The sequence below is a fragment of the Myotis davidii genome, unplaced genomic scaffold (assembly GCF_000327345.1).
Source record: "Myotis davidii unplaced genomic scaffold, ASM32734v1 scaffold845, whole genome shotgun sequence".
NCBI classification, from domain to species: Eukaryota; Metazoa; Chordata; class Mammalia; order Chiroptera; family Vespertilionidae; genus Myotis; species Myotis davidii.
The window spans coordinates 910,427-924,300 of NW_006296223.1; the positions used below are offsets into that span (position 1 = coordinate 910,427).

The 13,874-nt window shown below is 62.0% G+C and overlaps 1 protein-coding gene across 3 annotated transcripts in view; it reads right to left on the minus strand.

Annotated features, from left to right (window-relative positions):
- The window catches only part of BRD1 (bromodomain containing 1), a 40,267-nt gene that overhangs the window by 7,538 nt on the left and 18,855 nt on the right, over positions 1-13,874 (minus strand). The window contains exons 6-9 of one of the 3 annotated variants that reach the window (XM_015568727.1): positions 13,342-13,501; positions 12,883-12,983; positions 8,092-8,399; positions 7,905-8,009 (exon numbers count right to left, since the gene is read on the minus strand). In XM_015568727.1, the coding sequence (XP_015424213.1) occupies positions 7,905-8,009; positions 8,092-8,399; positions 12,883-12,983; positions 13,342-13,501 (674 nt within the window). Of the gene's footprint in view, positions 1-7,904; positions 8,400-12,882; positions 12,984-13,341; positions 13,502-13,874 lie in introns of all 3 variants that reach the window. The other 2 variants (XM_015568728.1, XM_006771083.2) reach the window with 2 other exon arrangements.

Consider the following 13,874-nt stretch of genomic DNA (forward strand, 5'->3'; position numbering starts at 1 on the left):
CCCCGCACGTCCCTCCGGGGAGGCGGGGATGAGCCGTGTCTGCACCAGGCTCGAGGGCCAGGCCGGCCGGGACCTGGCTGAGGAGCCAGACCACCAAGAGCGACCTCACACAGTGGAACTTCAAATGGGAACGGCAAGTCGGTGAAAAAACTCTTTCAAAAGAAAAGTGTTAACAAGAACCTAAAACACATTAAAACAGGCCACAGGCGCCTGGCTAACGGGGTGGGGTAGCGCACTCCCAGGAAGCGGCGCTCACAAGGCCAGGCCGCCTCAGAGCCGCGCCCTCCGTGACCAGACACACCGGCCACGTCCCTACCACCAACGTCAGGCCAAGGGACCGGGCAGACCTCTCACTGCATAGCCCCGTGTCCTGTCCGTCCGTCCGTCCCCGTCCCCGCTCCCTGCAGACCCCGCCGGGCTCCTCCCGGTGAGAGCAGGACTGTGCATGTTTTCCCCCAAACAGAAACCCCGCTCCTCGTGCTAAACAACTGAAGTCGTTTCTTTAAAACCGGGTGAAGGGGTGGTCAGGTTAGAGCTCTCGCCTGCTTTACACAGGCAACCTCGCTTCACTGCGCTTCGCAGAGACTGCGATTCCACCACCTGAAGGCTTGTGCAGCCCTGCACCTCGCCAGCCCACGGGCACCACTCCCCAACAGCCTGTGCTCGGTGCTGCTGAAATATCACAATCCTTGTCATCGTCAAAACCTGGTCATGGTGCTCTGTGATCAGTGACCCTTAACCTTACTCCTGTCATTGTTTGGGGCCTACAAACTGCCCCGTATGAGACCAAGAACCTAACTGATAAATGCTGTGCTCTCACTGCTCCACCGACCGGCCGCCCATCTCGCTCCCTCTCCCGGGCCCCTATTTCCTGAGACACAACAAGACGGAAGTCGGGCCCTTTCAGAGCCCACAATGGCCTCCAGGAGGCCCAGTGAAGGAAGAGCTGCACCTCTCACTTCAAATCAAAAGCAGAAACGACCAGCTTGGTGCGGCCTGTCCGACGCCAAGAGAGGCTGAAAGGGAGGCCTCTCGCGCCCCACAGTGAGCCTGCTGGAAGGCCAAGAGGCTCTGGAAGGACATTCGAGCGCTGCTGCAGCCAACACGCGTGATGAGAGGGGACAGCCTGCTGCTGGTGAGGAGACGGGTCCGTGCTCTGGGTCGAGGCCACACAGCCACAGCTCCCTGCAGCCAAAGCCCAATCCAGGCCAGGCCCTGCTCTTCCATTCCGTGAAGGCTGAGAGGCGAGGAGGCGGCGGGAGGAACGTGTGGAGATGGGAGGCGGGTCGTGAGCTGCGGGAGGTGACAGGGGAAGCAGCAGCAGGTGCCGAGCTGCCGCAAGTTGTGCAGAAGGGCCGCTCGGATGACCGAGGAGGGGACTCAGCCGGTGCCTCCACAGCCTCGGAGTGTGGAGGACACGGCCTCCTACGGCAGGAGACGCCACCTGGGACGTTCGCAGTGAGGGGCGGTCAGCGCCTGGCCTCACGGGACAGGCGGCTCCTGCTGGGAGCTCATGCAGCTGGGACTTTAAGCTGGAGCCTGTGCTCACTTCCATTTAGAAAACCCTAGGCCGGTAAGAGTGATGCTCCGTCTGCCCTACCTGTGTCTGAACGTGCCACACGGCTTCCTGCACCGTGTGAGCCCCTGTGCAGACCGGCTGCTCAGAAAAAAGGATCTTACTGCTCGCGACAAGGCGCCCGGTCACCAGGAGCGCGGGGGAGACGGGCCAGATGAATGCTGTTTTCATACCTTTCTGCAGCTCTTGCTTGGGTCAGGACTAACTCTGACTCCCAAGTCTCCCTGGGAAGAAAAGCCCCATTTGTAAGCGATCGCTGCCGTCGCGGTTCCTCTGATGGATCGGGGAGAATAAAGGAAAAGGTCTCCCCGACCCAGCTGCCTCCTGGGAGAAGCTGGTCCACCCTCGTGGCCGACCTGAGGGCTCCAGGCCTCCGAGAGGAAGTGCCTGCACGTGCGGTGGGAGCAGCAGAAGGAGCACGACGTGGAGCCTGAGGACGCGCTGAATCACTGCAAACTCAGGACAGAGCTTGAGTGACGAGGAGGAGCAGAGAGAGGGGTTTCGGGAGACGGAGCCCCCCCTGTGACGAGTTGCAGAGGAGCAGAGAGATGGGTTTCGGGAGACGGAGCCCCCCCTGTGACGAGGCTGTGAGGACGGGGGGGATGGCGACAGAGGATTCAGAGCGTCCCGTGAGCGTTGCTGGTAGAGCAGTGCCGGGTTTGAGGACTGGCTGCAGTTCTGAGAGAGGTTTGTGGGTGATGTTGCAGGCGCAGGGAGGCCGTGCTGAGGAGTCGGCCGTGCGGAGAACGTCACTGCTGTCTTACTCTGAGACGCCGCCACCGCCCCAGCCTCCGTAACCACCTCACAGTCAGCAGCCACCGCCGCCACACAAGACCTTCAGCACAGAGACTGCTCAGATGACGGCTAACTCTCATCAAGTATTGTTAATGAAGGGATGCACCGTGGTTGCTAGACACACGCTAGCACACACTTAGTAGGCTACGGTGTGAGGCGAGCCGTCCTATGGGCACCGGGACCAGAGCATTCACGTGATCACTTCATGGCGACTCCTGTTGTGTGTGGGTCTGGACCTCGACCCGTGTCCCCAAGGTGCGCCTGTGTACTTCCTGCAGAGGCTCAGTGCACGTGACTCACTTTAAAACGGGGAGATGAGTAACCCCGACGGAGCGGAGAAGTCCAAGTGCAGAAAGGGCAGGAGTTCTGCTGTTCCCACGGGACCTCAGAGGCACTGGCTGCACTGAGTGGGCGTCAACCCCCTGGCTTTCAGCATCACTTCGTCCTTTCACCTTTAAAACGAACTCACATTCATCAGCAGCAGCTGAGCCGTTGGCTGGGGTCCTGCGCCCGTGCTGAAACCTGACACTTGCACGCGGCGACCAACCATGTTGGTAAGGCAGCTGATGCCGCATGAGACACCACAAGACCGACTCCAGCCCACGCCCCGGGAGCACGGAGAGCAAGGGGACGGACGGCCAGCCTCTCCACCTCAGGGTCCTCCAGGCGACAGGAGCACAGAAGACACTGTCCAGGGAAGACCCCAAGGCAGTCAGCAAGTCAGAGACGGCCACCCAGATGGACGGACAGATGGACGGAGCCCAGTGTGCAGGATCCGAGGTGAGAGAAGGGGCCACAGCCACAGGCGCACATCCGGGCCCAGCACAAGGGAACAGGCACCACCTGCGGCCTCGGAGGAAGCCCTGAGCATCACCAGACCCGGGCCTGGTCCAGACACACCTTGTGCCAACGGCCCGACGACAAGGACACACAGTCCCAAAGTCTCTCCCTTTAGCGCCACACGGAGCGGACGGCCTCGCCCTGCCTCTACCTCCTGGACCTCGGCCATTCGCTCCTCCTGACAAAGGAGCTGACGACGCCCTTCCAGGCAGAGAAGCAGGATGGCGGGGCCGGAGGCCTGTCAAAGCCGTGGTGGCGAGCTGCACCCGGAGGCCCTGGGACAAGCTCACGTGTGGAACGAGCAGGTTGGGCCCTGCACCAGGCGGGAGCCTGCGCGGGAAGCACAAGAGCAGGCGGCGCCCTCACGGACGGCTGGCCAAGCGCAGACCAAGTAGGCGCCCAAGCAGAGGAGAGTCCGGGACAGAGAAGCCCGGCAGCTATCACACAGCGAGCCCACCCTCGGGACGTCCACGCAGACACCGTGCTTGGGGACAACCACCTGAAGCCAGGCTCCTGGGAGACATGAAGGGGAAGGCTGAGGGGTGGGGAGGCCTCAGCCTGAGGCACGAGCTCATCTCCTCCCCTCTGTCCAAGGACGCAGCGGCACGCAGCGGGGCCAGCACCCCCCGTTCTCCCCGAGAAGTGTCCCTGAGCACCTGTCACTCTCCCCACGGGGCTCCCTGGGCAGCAGCCAGGCCAAGCCTCAGAGACCCTGCAAGGACACAAAATGACACGCGGTCAGGCAGGCTCTGCAGGTCTGCAGACAGGAGGCCGAGGGCCCCCCAGCAGCAGGAGGCCCGTCCCCAAGCTGCAGCAACCACATGGCCAGTGGAGCCGACGCTCAGCAACATGGCAACACGAGGCGTTCTGAAGGCGCGGGAGGGGACAGGGCGGCTCTCGAACCCGGCCGTGTCCTCCACCAGCACCGCGCTCGGGTCCACCGGGGTCACAGGAGACACAGCAAACACAAGCCTTCCTCTGCCCCCAAAGGTCTGGCCAAGCTGAGGCCCCTGGCCGGGCTCCCTCACCCCCTCCAGGCCTCCCGGGCTCACCCAGGCCACATGTGGAAGAGGTGCCCCATGGGGTGGCTGAGGCGACTCTGCAGAGAAAGCTCACCAAGGCCAGGCCCTCAGCTGGAGCGGCCTGCACGGCCAGGCCCTCAAGCCCCGGGTGTGACAGCCAGCCCCCCCTCACCACACCTCACTGCCCCTTAAAGAACCTTCTGGCCCAGCTGATTTCGCTCAATGGACACAGCCTCAGCCTGCGGACTGAAGGGTCCCGGTTTCGATTCCGGCCAGGGGCACATGCCTGGTTGCAGGCTCGATCCCCAGTGGGGCGTGTGCAGAAGGCAGCCATCCAATGATTCTCTCTCATCATTGATGTTTCTATCTCTCCCTCTCTCTTCCTCTCTAAAATCAATAAAATATATTTTTTTAAAAAAAAAGAACCTTCTGACCCTGGCTGGTGTTGCTCAGTGGATAGAGCATCAGAGTTCAATTCCTGGTCAGGGCAGATGCCCAGGATGTGGGCCCAATCCCCAGTAGCGGGCGTGCAGGAAGCAGCTGGTCAATGATTCTCTCTCATCATTGATGTTTCTCTCACTCTCCTTTCCTCTCTGAAATCAATAAGATATTAAAATAATTTTTTTAAAAAACCTTCTGGTTGGCAGCCGATGAGGCAAAGCAAAGAGTGGGCTGCGGTCACCACCATCCACCCAGCCACGTGCTGCAGACACCAGCGTTCCTCCCAGGCTCCCTGCGGCCCCCAAAGCAGAACATGGGATCAAACATGGGGCCAGCTCCGCAGGCGGGGGGGCCACTGCCTCAGTTTCGTGAGCGGTGGGCAAGCCCATCACCTCGTCCGCACGTCGTGACTTACACTCTCAGCAAGAGAACTGCACGTTGTGTGTGTGTTCAACCTTTCGATAAAACCAGCGCGTAAGGTCCCAACCGCCCTGCTGTGCCAGCCCAGCCCCACAGGACGCCATGGCGCAGGAAGCAGGCCAGGCGCCAGGCACAGGCACGAGGCACAGGCCGCCGCTCTCCCGGGCTGGGCCTCCTCCCTGCAGCATGATGGCCAGGAGAACCAGCAGGAAGGGGAGGGAGGGTGAGAGGACGCGGAGGGACAGGGTTAGCACCCGGTCTCCTGGCTGTCAGGTGGCGCATGCGGGTCCTGTCAGGCCCGGTCCTGCACCTGCTGAGGACGCGATCGGAATCTGTGCAGGGCGTCCTCCGGATGCGAGAGGTGATCTGAGCCACGACTGACTCTAAGGCTCACACCTGACCCCGGGGAGGCGGTCCCTCCCGCGCGCCGGGCTGACGGGGCCAGGCTCCACGTGCAGGTGTTAGTGTTGGAGGTGGTTGAGCTGGTTGAGCTGGTGCTTCCAATGACATCCAAGAATCGTGTGAGATCAAGACGCAGCCATCGCCCTGCGTTCCAGAGCGGCCACTTGGCCGAACTCCATCCAAGCTGAGCAAGAGAAAACCATTAGGACCCAAGAGGGAGCCACCCAGCACGTTGGCAGTGAAATGAGAGCCTGGGAAACAGTGAAAAGGCCACCTGGTCTGACTGAAGACATCAACAGACCAGCCGCTGCCCTGAACGGCCAAGGACGCGAAGAGTCCCTCTCCCCTCCGTCCCGCACGCCCGCCCCCACGTGCACACAGGAATCGCGGCAGGAACCTCAGGAGGAGACAAGCAGCTCAGAAGTCCTGCCTGGGTCGCTGCTGGAACAAGCCCATGGCCACGGGAGAGGAGCCAGCAGAGCAGAGCTCTGGGAACCGGCCGGAGCCGAGGCAGGTGTGCTAACCTCCTGGAGGCAAGAGCAGCCCACGCCTCCCGCAGCGCTTCCCGCGGAGCCCACGGGCGGTGTCCTGAGTGGACACATCAGCTGTGCTGGAATGAACTTGCGTCCTGGAATGAACGCGTCAGCTTGTATCTAACTTGGAAACCTTGCAGCGCAGGGGAACCCAGACTCCCTACAAGGCAGGCCGAGCACGCCGATGAATGTGGGGATGATCAGAGGACCAGGCATTTCCTGTCCCGAATGCAAAGGCTGCAAGCTTGGAGCCAGAGACCCAGGAGCCGCAGCCCGAGTGGGTGAGGCTGAAATGGACGGGTGGGCACCCTGGCCGGCACTCTGCCCAGAGCAGCTGAGGCTCCCGGGCCGCACAGGAGCGAAGGCCTCGTCGCACGTCCACGGGCGGCGGACGCGCTGGAGGAAGGAAGCAGAGACTGCATTTCCGTCAGGACCGGGGCAGACTCCTCCACGCCGCGGCCGCCTGTGCAAAACCCGCCCCTCAGACGTGGAAAGCGGGAGGAGGACATCGGTGACCGAGTGCAAGCGCCCTGCGCGCCACGAACGCCGGCTGGTGGACCCTTGCCAACGGCTCCAGCCAGACCCAGCAGGTCAGTGAGGCCAACGCAGGGCTGGCGGGCCTTCTGGTCACCGCTTCTCAGCGGGTGATGGGCCAGCAGTGCCCGGCAGGTGCGCTGCAGTTGGGTGGCGGGCAGAGGGTGTGGCGTGGGACAGGTGCCCCAGACGCAGGAGCCAAAGGCAGGGCCTGGGGCCTGGAGCCACGACACACAGGGGTCTGCCCCGCGACTGCCCCTCCGAGGCCTCTCAGAGCACTTGCAGACAAGCAGCCCGAGGGCCCAAGGAAGGGGGGGGGGGCACGCACTGACGCGAGCGTCCATCCTTCATGTGTCTGTGAGACGCTGAGGAGCTCGTGTGGCTCAGACACTCGAAGGTTTTAATAAATTACTAAAGAACTCCAACTTGGTATCAATCCATGAAAGAGGGGCCACGGGTGAGAATGTCTATGAGACGAAGGGCACGTGTGAGAGTGTTCCCTGCGTTTCAATGACGTTCATAAGAAGTGACTTCGGTAGCAAGAACAAGTGTCTGCCGAGTGCAGAACCAGCACCAGAAACACCTGCTGGACCGCCTCCTCCACGGGCACCTTCAGCGCGAGCGGGGACGGCCCTCCACCTCCACCTCCACCGGCCCCGCCGGGAGGCTCGGGACGCAGATGGCTCGCCCCCACCCGGCCTCTGCTCCTCCAGCTGAACTGAGAGGTGCCCTGACAGCAGGACAGCCAAGAGACCGTGTCTGGACGCACCAGGTGGACCATTAAGAAACAGAGGCCAGGCTCTGGTCCAAGACAGAACCTGCAGGACAAGCATGTCCACACACCTCCCGAAGGAGGCGTCAGAGACAGAACCGGCGCCTCCCAGAGGCACGGCCATCGTGGAGCCACGAGGGGGACAACAGTCCGCCAGTTTCAGTGACACACACTCAGCTGCAGTCGCGGGGGAGGCACAGGCTGCAGAAGAGCTCAGGCCTCCTTCCAGCCCCCTGCGCGCCCAGGACATGCAAATGAGCCCCTCCGGCTCTCCCTCCGGCTCTCCCTCCGGCTCTCCCTCCAGCCCTCCCTCCAGCCCTCCCTCCGGCTCTCCCGCAGTGCACAGTCCGAGGGAGGAGCAGGACCGCCCACCCAGGCCCACGTGGCCAGCAGCCACCCCGCGATGCACCCTCAGACCTACAGTTGGGGGTTTTCAAAGAAAAAATGTGCCCTCTGTCTTCTCATCTGGAAATTACGAGAACTGCGGACAGTAAACTGAAACACGCGCGCCCACGACTATGCCCGCTGACCCCGGAGGAGAGAGGGGCCGGCGAGGCCGCGGCATTTACCTGTGTCCAGGCGCTTTCCCGGGGACCCCGCCTCCACCTCGGCGTCGCCGCAGGTGCTTCGCGACCTTTTTCTTGGCTGCAGAAGAGTCTCCAACCTCGGAAGGACTACAGACAGAAAGGTTTTGGTCCCTAGCTGAGGAGAAGCTGGCGGGGTCTCAGTGTTCTTGGCAGACTTTGGGGGGCTTACACTGTTCGATTTGCAGAAGAGAACAGAAGGGCGTCTGTTTACATCGCTTGCTGGCTCCGCCCCCGCGGAGGCCGCCGCCGGCGCAGCGCCACTACAGGCGAGGGTGGGCTCTGCAGGGTGTCCGATTACCAGGGCGCTCTGAGTGCAAGTGCTATGTGATTCATTATCAAATGTGACTCTTTTGAATAGTTTACTCTGCTCTGGGTTGAGTTCTACTGGTTTGAGGGTTGGTGGTTCTGAATTAGTCTCCGAGTTTGAAGGAAGAGGTAATGCATCTGATGGTTCAAGTTTAGGGGGAGATTTATCTCCTGAAAAAATTATAAATAAAGTGATTTTTGAAAACTGGTAATTATAAAATCTATTATAAAACTTACTATAAATGTGAAGTCCACCAAAATACTACTTCAATTAAGGAAACAAAGCATCACACACAACTACCTGTGGGCAGTGAGGGCTGTGGGGTCCCAGCAGGGGGCTCCCCACCCCACAGGCGGGTGCCCTGGCCTCTGGACACACCCGGGAGAGGACTTCACATTCGCCAACATTAAGCACATCATTGGGGGGCACGCCGGCAGCTGCAGCCACAGCTCACTCACCTTGAGAAGAGAAAGCGCACCCACTAAGGCCTATGGGCGTCCCCGCCCGCCCGGCCTCGCCCAGAGCTGGGCACAGGGGAGCCGACACTCACCCCACTGCTGACCAGGCTTCCCTAGTCGGCGCCACAAGCAGGCAGTGCCGAGGGCTGTGAGCGATTTGAAACGGGAGAAACCTCCCGCCCGGGTCTCAGCACACACCTCACTCCTCTGCCAGCCACACCCGGAAATGCTAGTGTGACTCCTTCCAATCTGACTTTAAAAATAAATACAACCTTTGGAAGAGACTATTTTAACCGAGGCTTCAGCGTCTCCACATGGAACAAGCCACATGAAAACCAGCTCAGCCCTGGAGGCTGCCCTCGGACGGGCCGGCACTACCGGCGAGGCCACACCCACCGGGATGAGTGCGTGGCCTACAGCCCAGAGGAGCTACTGAAATGACCCCAGTGGCACTGGTACCTAGATACACTTCTTCCCGTAGTGACCCCGGAAGCCCTCGAGCCCCTTGAAAGATGTCAAGGTACCACTAACCCCGAGGTCACTTGAGAAGGAAAAGCTGAAAAGCTGCCACCGTGTAGGGCCCCCATGACCTGAGCCCGCGCTGCTGAACTCGGGCCTCGGGGCTCCACGCTTGCCAGAGTGCCCGCCTCACGGACTCCCACACCCGGGGCAGAGGCCCCCCCACCGAGGGCTGCCAGGGGACACCACCCCCTCGTGCGTCGGGCTCTGAGACGGGCACCGACAAGCAGGATGCGGCACCGAGAGCCACAGTGACGCGTTGGCTGGTGACACAACCCTCCCCACCGCTGCTTGAAGTCACGCACACGTGCGAGGAAACAGCTTACAACACACAAGGCCTGCGTGGACGGACGGGCCTGCGGAGTTCCCGCTGAAAGCCTCTGCGAAGGCACGCCACAGGCGGAGCTCGCTGCGCCCTCCTCCCTTCCCCAGCGCCCTCCGCTGGCGTGCTGCCTCCTGTCCTCCCTCCGGCCTGACCCTCGAGCCCCCACATCAGCACTCGCCCTGACCATGAGCCTAAAGAGCCGCCTCCGTGCCAGCAAGGCTGCCTCCACCTGGGCCTGTGGGTGCGGACCCCGCCTGCCCCTCTGCTGCCCCTCCCTGCTGGGCTCTCCCACTGCACAGCCAGGCCCTCACGGCCCCCTCCAGGCGCCCTTGTTCCTGCCACACACGAGGCCCCGGACCACCATGGCTCACCCCTCTGCTCCTCTCATGCTCAGTCCACAGGGCTCCTCTCGCCGTCACGGGAGACCTGCACCAGCCGCAGGGAACCTCACCAGCAGGCCTCACGGCCCCTCCTTCCAGCCGCTTTGCTCACCCACTGTCGCTGTTCTGCAGCCACGGGGCGCCCACCACCAGGGCAACTCACGGGAAGATTTCCAAGGGGCAGCGCGTGAAGGACCAGGCGTGGGGCCAGGCAGACCCAGGTGAAGTCCCCGCCCCCCACCTCCAGGAGAGCAGGTGCCCTGCAGGACCGTGTGGAAACGTCACTGGATGCTAGCACACACGTAACGAAGCTCTTTTAAAAAGCCCTTACAAGCACGACAGGGCCCTCGCCTGCCCTGGCCCTCGCCCACAGCCGTCATAAACAGAACCCAGCCAGGGCATGCTGCCGGCTGCACTGAACAGGCAGGCCCAGGACAGGGGACGGCTCAGCCTGGAACAGCCCGGCAGGGCTCAAACAATGGCCTCAAACCCCCAAACCGACAGCAAAAGCCCATCGGAGACTCAGCAACAACGCCCTCTCCCTGCCAACCCCTCACTGTTCTCCCGGAGCCACCCATTTCTCTGGCCCAGCAGCCAACTGAACGCACGCTCCATGTGCAAGCAAAGCACAGGCCTCTCTAAGTGCTGGCTGCATGCAGGCCTCCCCAGGTGACGGGGTGCTGTGACAGCCGCCTCCAGCTCTCCCTGAGCCTCACAGTCCCCTCGGAAAATAGCCCCGAGCTGGGCAGCAGACAGACGAGGGGCCGAGGCGCACACAGCCGCAGGAGCACTGGCCCCAAACGGTGCGGCGTGAGCAGCAGGGACGGGCCTGCCGCTGTGTCCTCACCTCCAGGCCTCCATCCCAGGAAGGTCCCTGGGGACCCCGAGCCAGCAGACCTCCCTCCCTGGCCGGGCGGGTGCAGCCCCCACCTCAATGGGCCTGACACCCACCCATCACTTCCCTGTCCTTCAAGAGGAAACAACGTAAACACTAAGTCACCACCAAGACAGTTCTAGATATTAGGAGTCCCTACTACTTTAGGTGTCATAGTAACACTGCTGCTCAAGATTGTTTGAGAAGAGTCTTGGGTTTGTGCATCCTAAGTCTCCCAGGTTCACATTTCCAGAGTAACGTCAACGGCTGGTTCGTCTGTCTCCACGCACAGCCACCTGGGAACCTCTGGAGCTCCCTGCTCCCTGTGGTGGGCCCCCTGGAAGCTGCTTTCTCTCCACCTTCCTTTCCCACCAGCTGAAAGCCACATGCTCTCTCCGAGACTGCACATGGGGCACGTTCCAGGCAGCTCCAGGCTGTCTGTCATCTCTGATCTCGGTTCGTGTGCTTCCTTTAAAGTGACCCCCGCGCCAGAGTAGCAAAGGGACCAGCCTGACTGAGGGGCTCCAGCCTGGCGGGCGAGGTGCCCCGCCCAGGAGGGAGGGCGGGAGCCCTGGACGCAGGAACAGAAGGGCCCACGCCTCTCCGCTGGGAAGAGCAGGTGCTCAGGGCAGCCATTCCAGTGACAGCGCGTCACTTGGTGACAAGCTTTCTCCCGCCCTCGCTCTTTTCCAGACAATTAACACACAAGGAGCGGTTTTCTAAGAGGCAGATACCAGGGCCAGAGCAGCCGCTCCGGCAGCAAGAGGGGGCTGGCTGGAGGACAGTGGTGCCCTACACTGACCGCCACCCCCCAGGTCCTGCCATGTCTCAGGGCACCCATCCCCCAGGGGTGCACAGGCCTGAGGGGAGGCCACCCTGGACCCCAAGGACCCTCCAGGCTCAACAGGGGGTCAGCCTGGGACCCCAAGTACAACTGGCTGCCAGCGGCCCCTGGAACAAGTGTACCGGAGCCCGACCCTCCAGCAGGGAGAGTGCGGAGAACGGAAGCTCCGCTCGCTTCTGGAACCCACGGCAATTCACAGCCCCGAGGAGGGACCTAACCCAGCCAACCGCACACTGAGAACCAGGCATCAAAGGAGAAAGGCAGCAGAACCACCCTTGGCTAGAGGCACAGGAGGCATTTGCTAAGGGAACCGCTAGAGGACACGGGAGCTGTGACCCACGGGACCATGTGAAACTCAGAGGAACTACACAGTCACGGCCAGCACTTCCTGGGGCCGCAGATGACACAACACAAGACACACGCACGGCCGTGACCAGGGCCCTGCAGACCGCCAACAGCAGGCAAAGGCCTTTTAGAGCGGCTGCAGAACAGTGTGTGTGGCTTTTTCAACACTCAGAAAGGTTACAACCGACGGCTGCCACGGAGTCTCAGTCCACTTTCCGTTTTGTGTGACTGACCCGCTTGCCCTGAAACTAGGAGGGGGCAAGAGTGGGGAGGGTTTCCTGCAAGTCCCCCCGCTCACCTCCTGGACCAGCCGTCCGACTGCTCCCTCGGCACCCGTGCCCGTGTCCCCGTTGGGGGGCAGGGTCTGCGCCATCCTGTGTTCTGGTCCACCAAGACATGCCTGCAGCTCGGTCTGCTCGCAATGCACCCCCCTCTCCAAGCTCTGCTCGGGGAGTGCCAGGCTGCCAAGGCAGGGCTGGCTCTGGGGGCCCTCAGGCAGCCCTGGTCCCCGTGACTGGCGCCCACCCTGCCTGCCCACTCTCCAAAGGTCAAAGAGGTGCATGTACAGGAGGGCACTTTAGAGCAACCCGTCACAGCGCCTCTCCTCACTCGTGCCCGTTAACTGGCGCTCCCTCCTCACAGACAACACGACAGCAATGCCACCACGCCTGTGCACGCCACCCTCCGCTCCCACCACGCAGGATGCTGCCTGAGACCTAAGCCCTGCTTTCCGGACGGCTTTTCAGGACCCAGCTGGGAAGGGCAGTCTTGCTCTGCCTGGCACTCTGACCACCTCAGGGCCAGAGCACAGCACCGACGGCAGGACGGCGGGCACCAGAGCCGAGTGGCATGGGGCGGGGTCAGGTGACCCTGGGCTGGGGAAGGCGCCGGGAGGCCGCGCTGCTTACCTTCCTGCCCCGGCTCCGGCCCCAGTGGAGCACCTTCCTCTTCAAAGCCTCCAGTACCTGACTCGGCGGGCGGGGGCTGGCTCTGCTGCTGGCTCAGCTTGCTCCGCACGAGCTGCTTTGTCTTGCGGTGCTGTCTGCTACTGTGTTTGTTTTCTGGCAGAAGAACTCATCACTGTCCCTGAAAGCAGTTGCACTGCATCTTTGGAGAAACTCCATCGCCTCTGTAGGGCGGGAAAGACAACTCCAACCAGATACCGGGAGACTGTAGGGGTGAAAGCTAGAAAACCTGGAACAGGAAACTATAGAAATGCTAAAGTGTTTTAAAATTATTTGGAAAGAGGACCTCTTTTCCCCTTCCTTGCTTCCCTGGCTTTATCCTTAACTGTATGTGGATGGGAAATCTAACTTACCGAAGGCTCATTTGCTCTGGGAAGCCTTTGCTGATCCCCCTTTGCAGACATCCGCACGAGCGCGATCTCCTTCTTCAGGAGCTTGGCCCGCTTGCTCCGCGACCCGCTGGACTTCATGGCGCACGTGAGGTCCAGCTTGTCCAGCAGCTCCCGCAGCTGCTCCTCCAGCCCCATGTGGGCCCTGTTGGCCGGGTTCAGCAACCTGTCCACTGAGTCACAGAACACACGTCCGTTAGCCGTCACCTGTGGTGCCACTGAGCGAACGCCCTTCCACCTCCACGCCCCGACGTCACCCTGGGCCACGCCCCTTCTCAGCCACGTGACGGCCCTCACCCACGCTCTAAACCCACGACTGGGGCTGCCACGGGAACAGACAGGGGCTGCCGTAGGGGACATGCTTGCCACCCGAGGCGGTGCACGGGCGTGGGAGACGCAGGTGCAGACGCAGGACCACCAAGCCTCTCGTGAGGGAGGCCAGCGCCGAGCCCTCTGACTCAGCCCCTTGACTGAGACTAGGGGCGACCGTGGCCGGCTGGGCAGGCCCACCACCTGCCGGGCGTCCTCCTGAGCAGGACTCTCCCT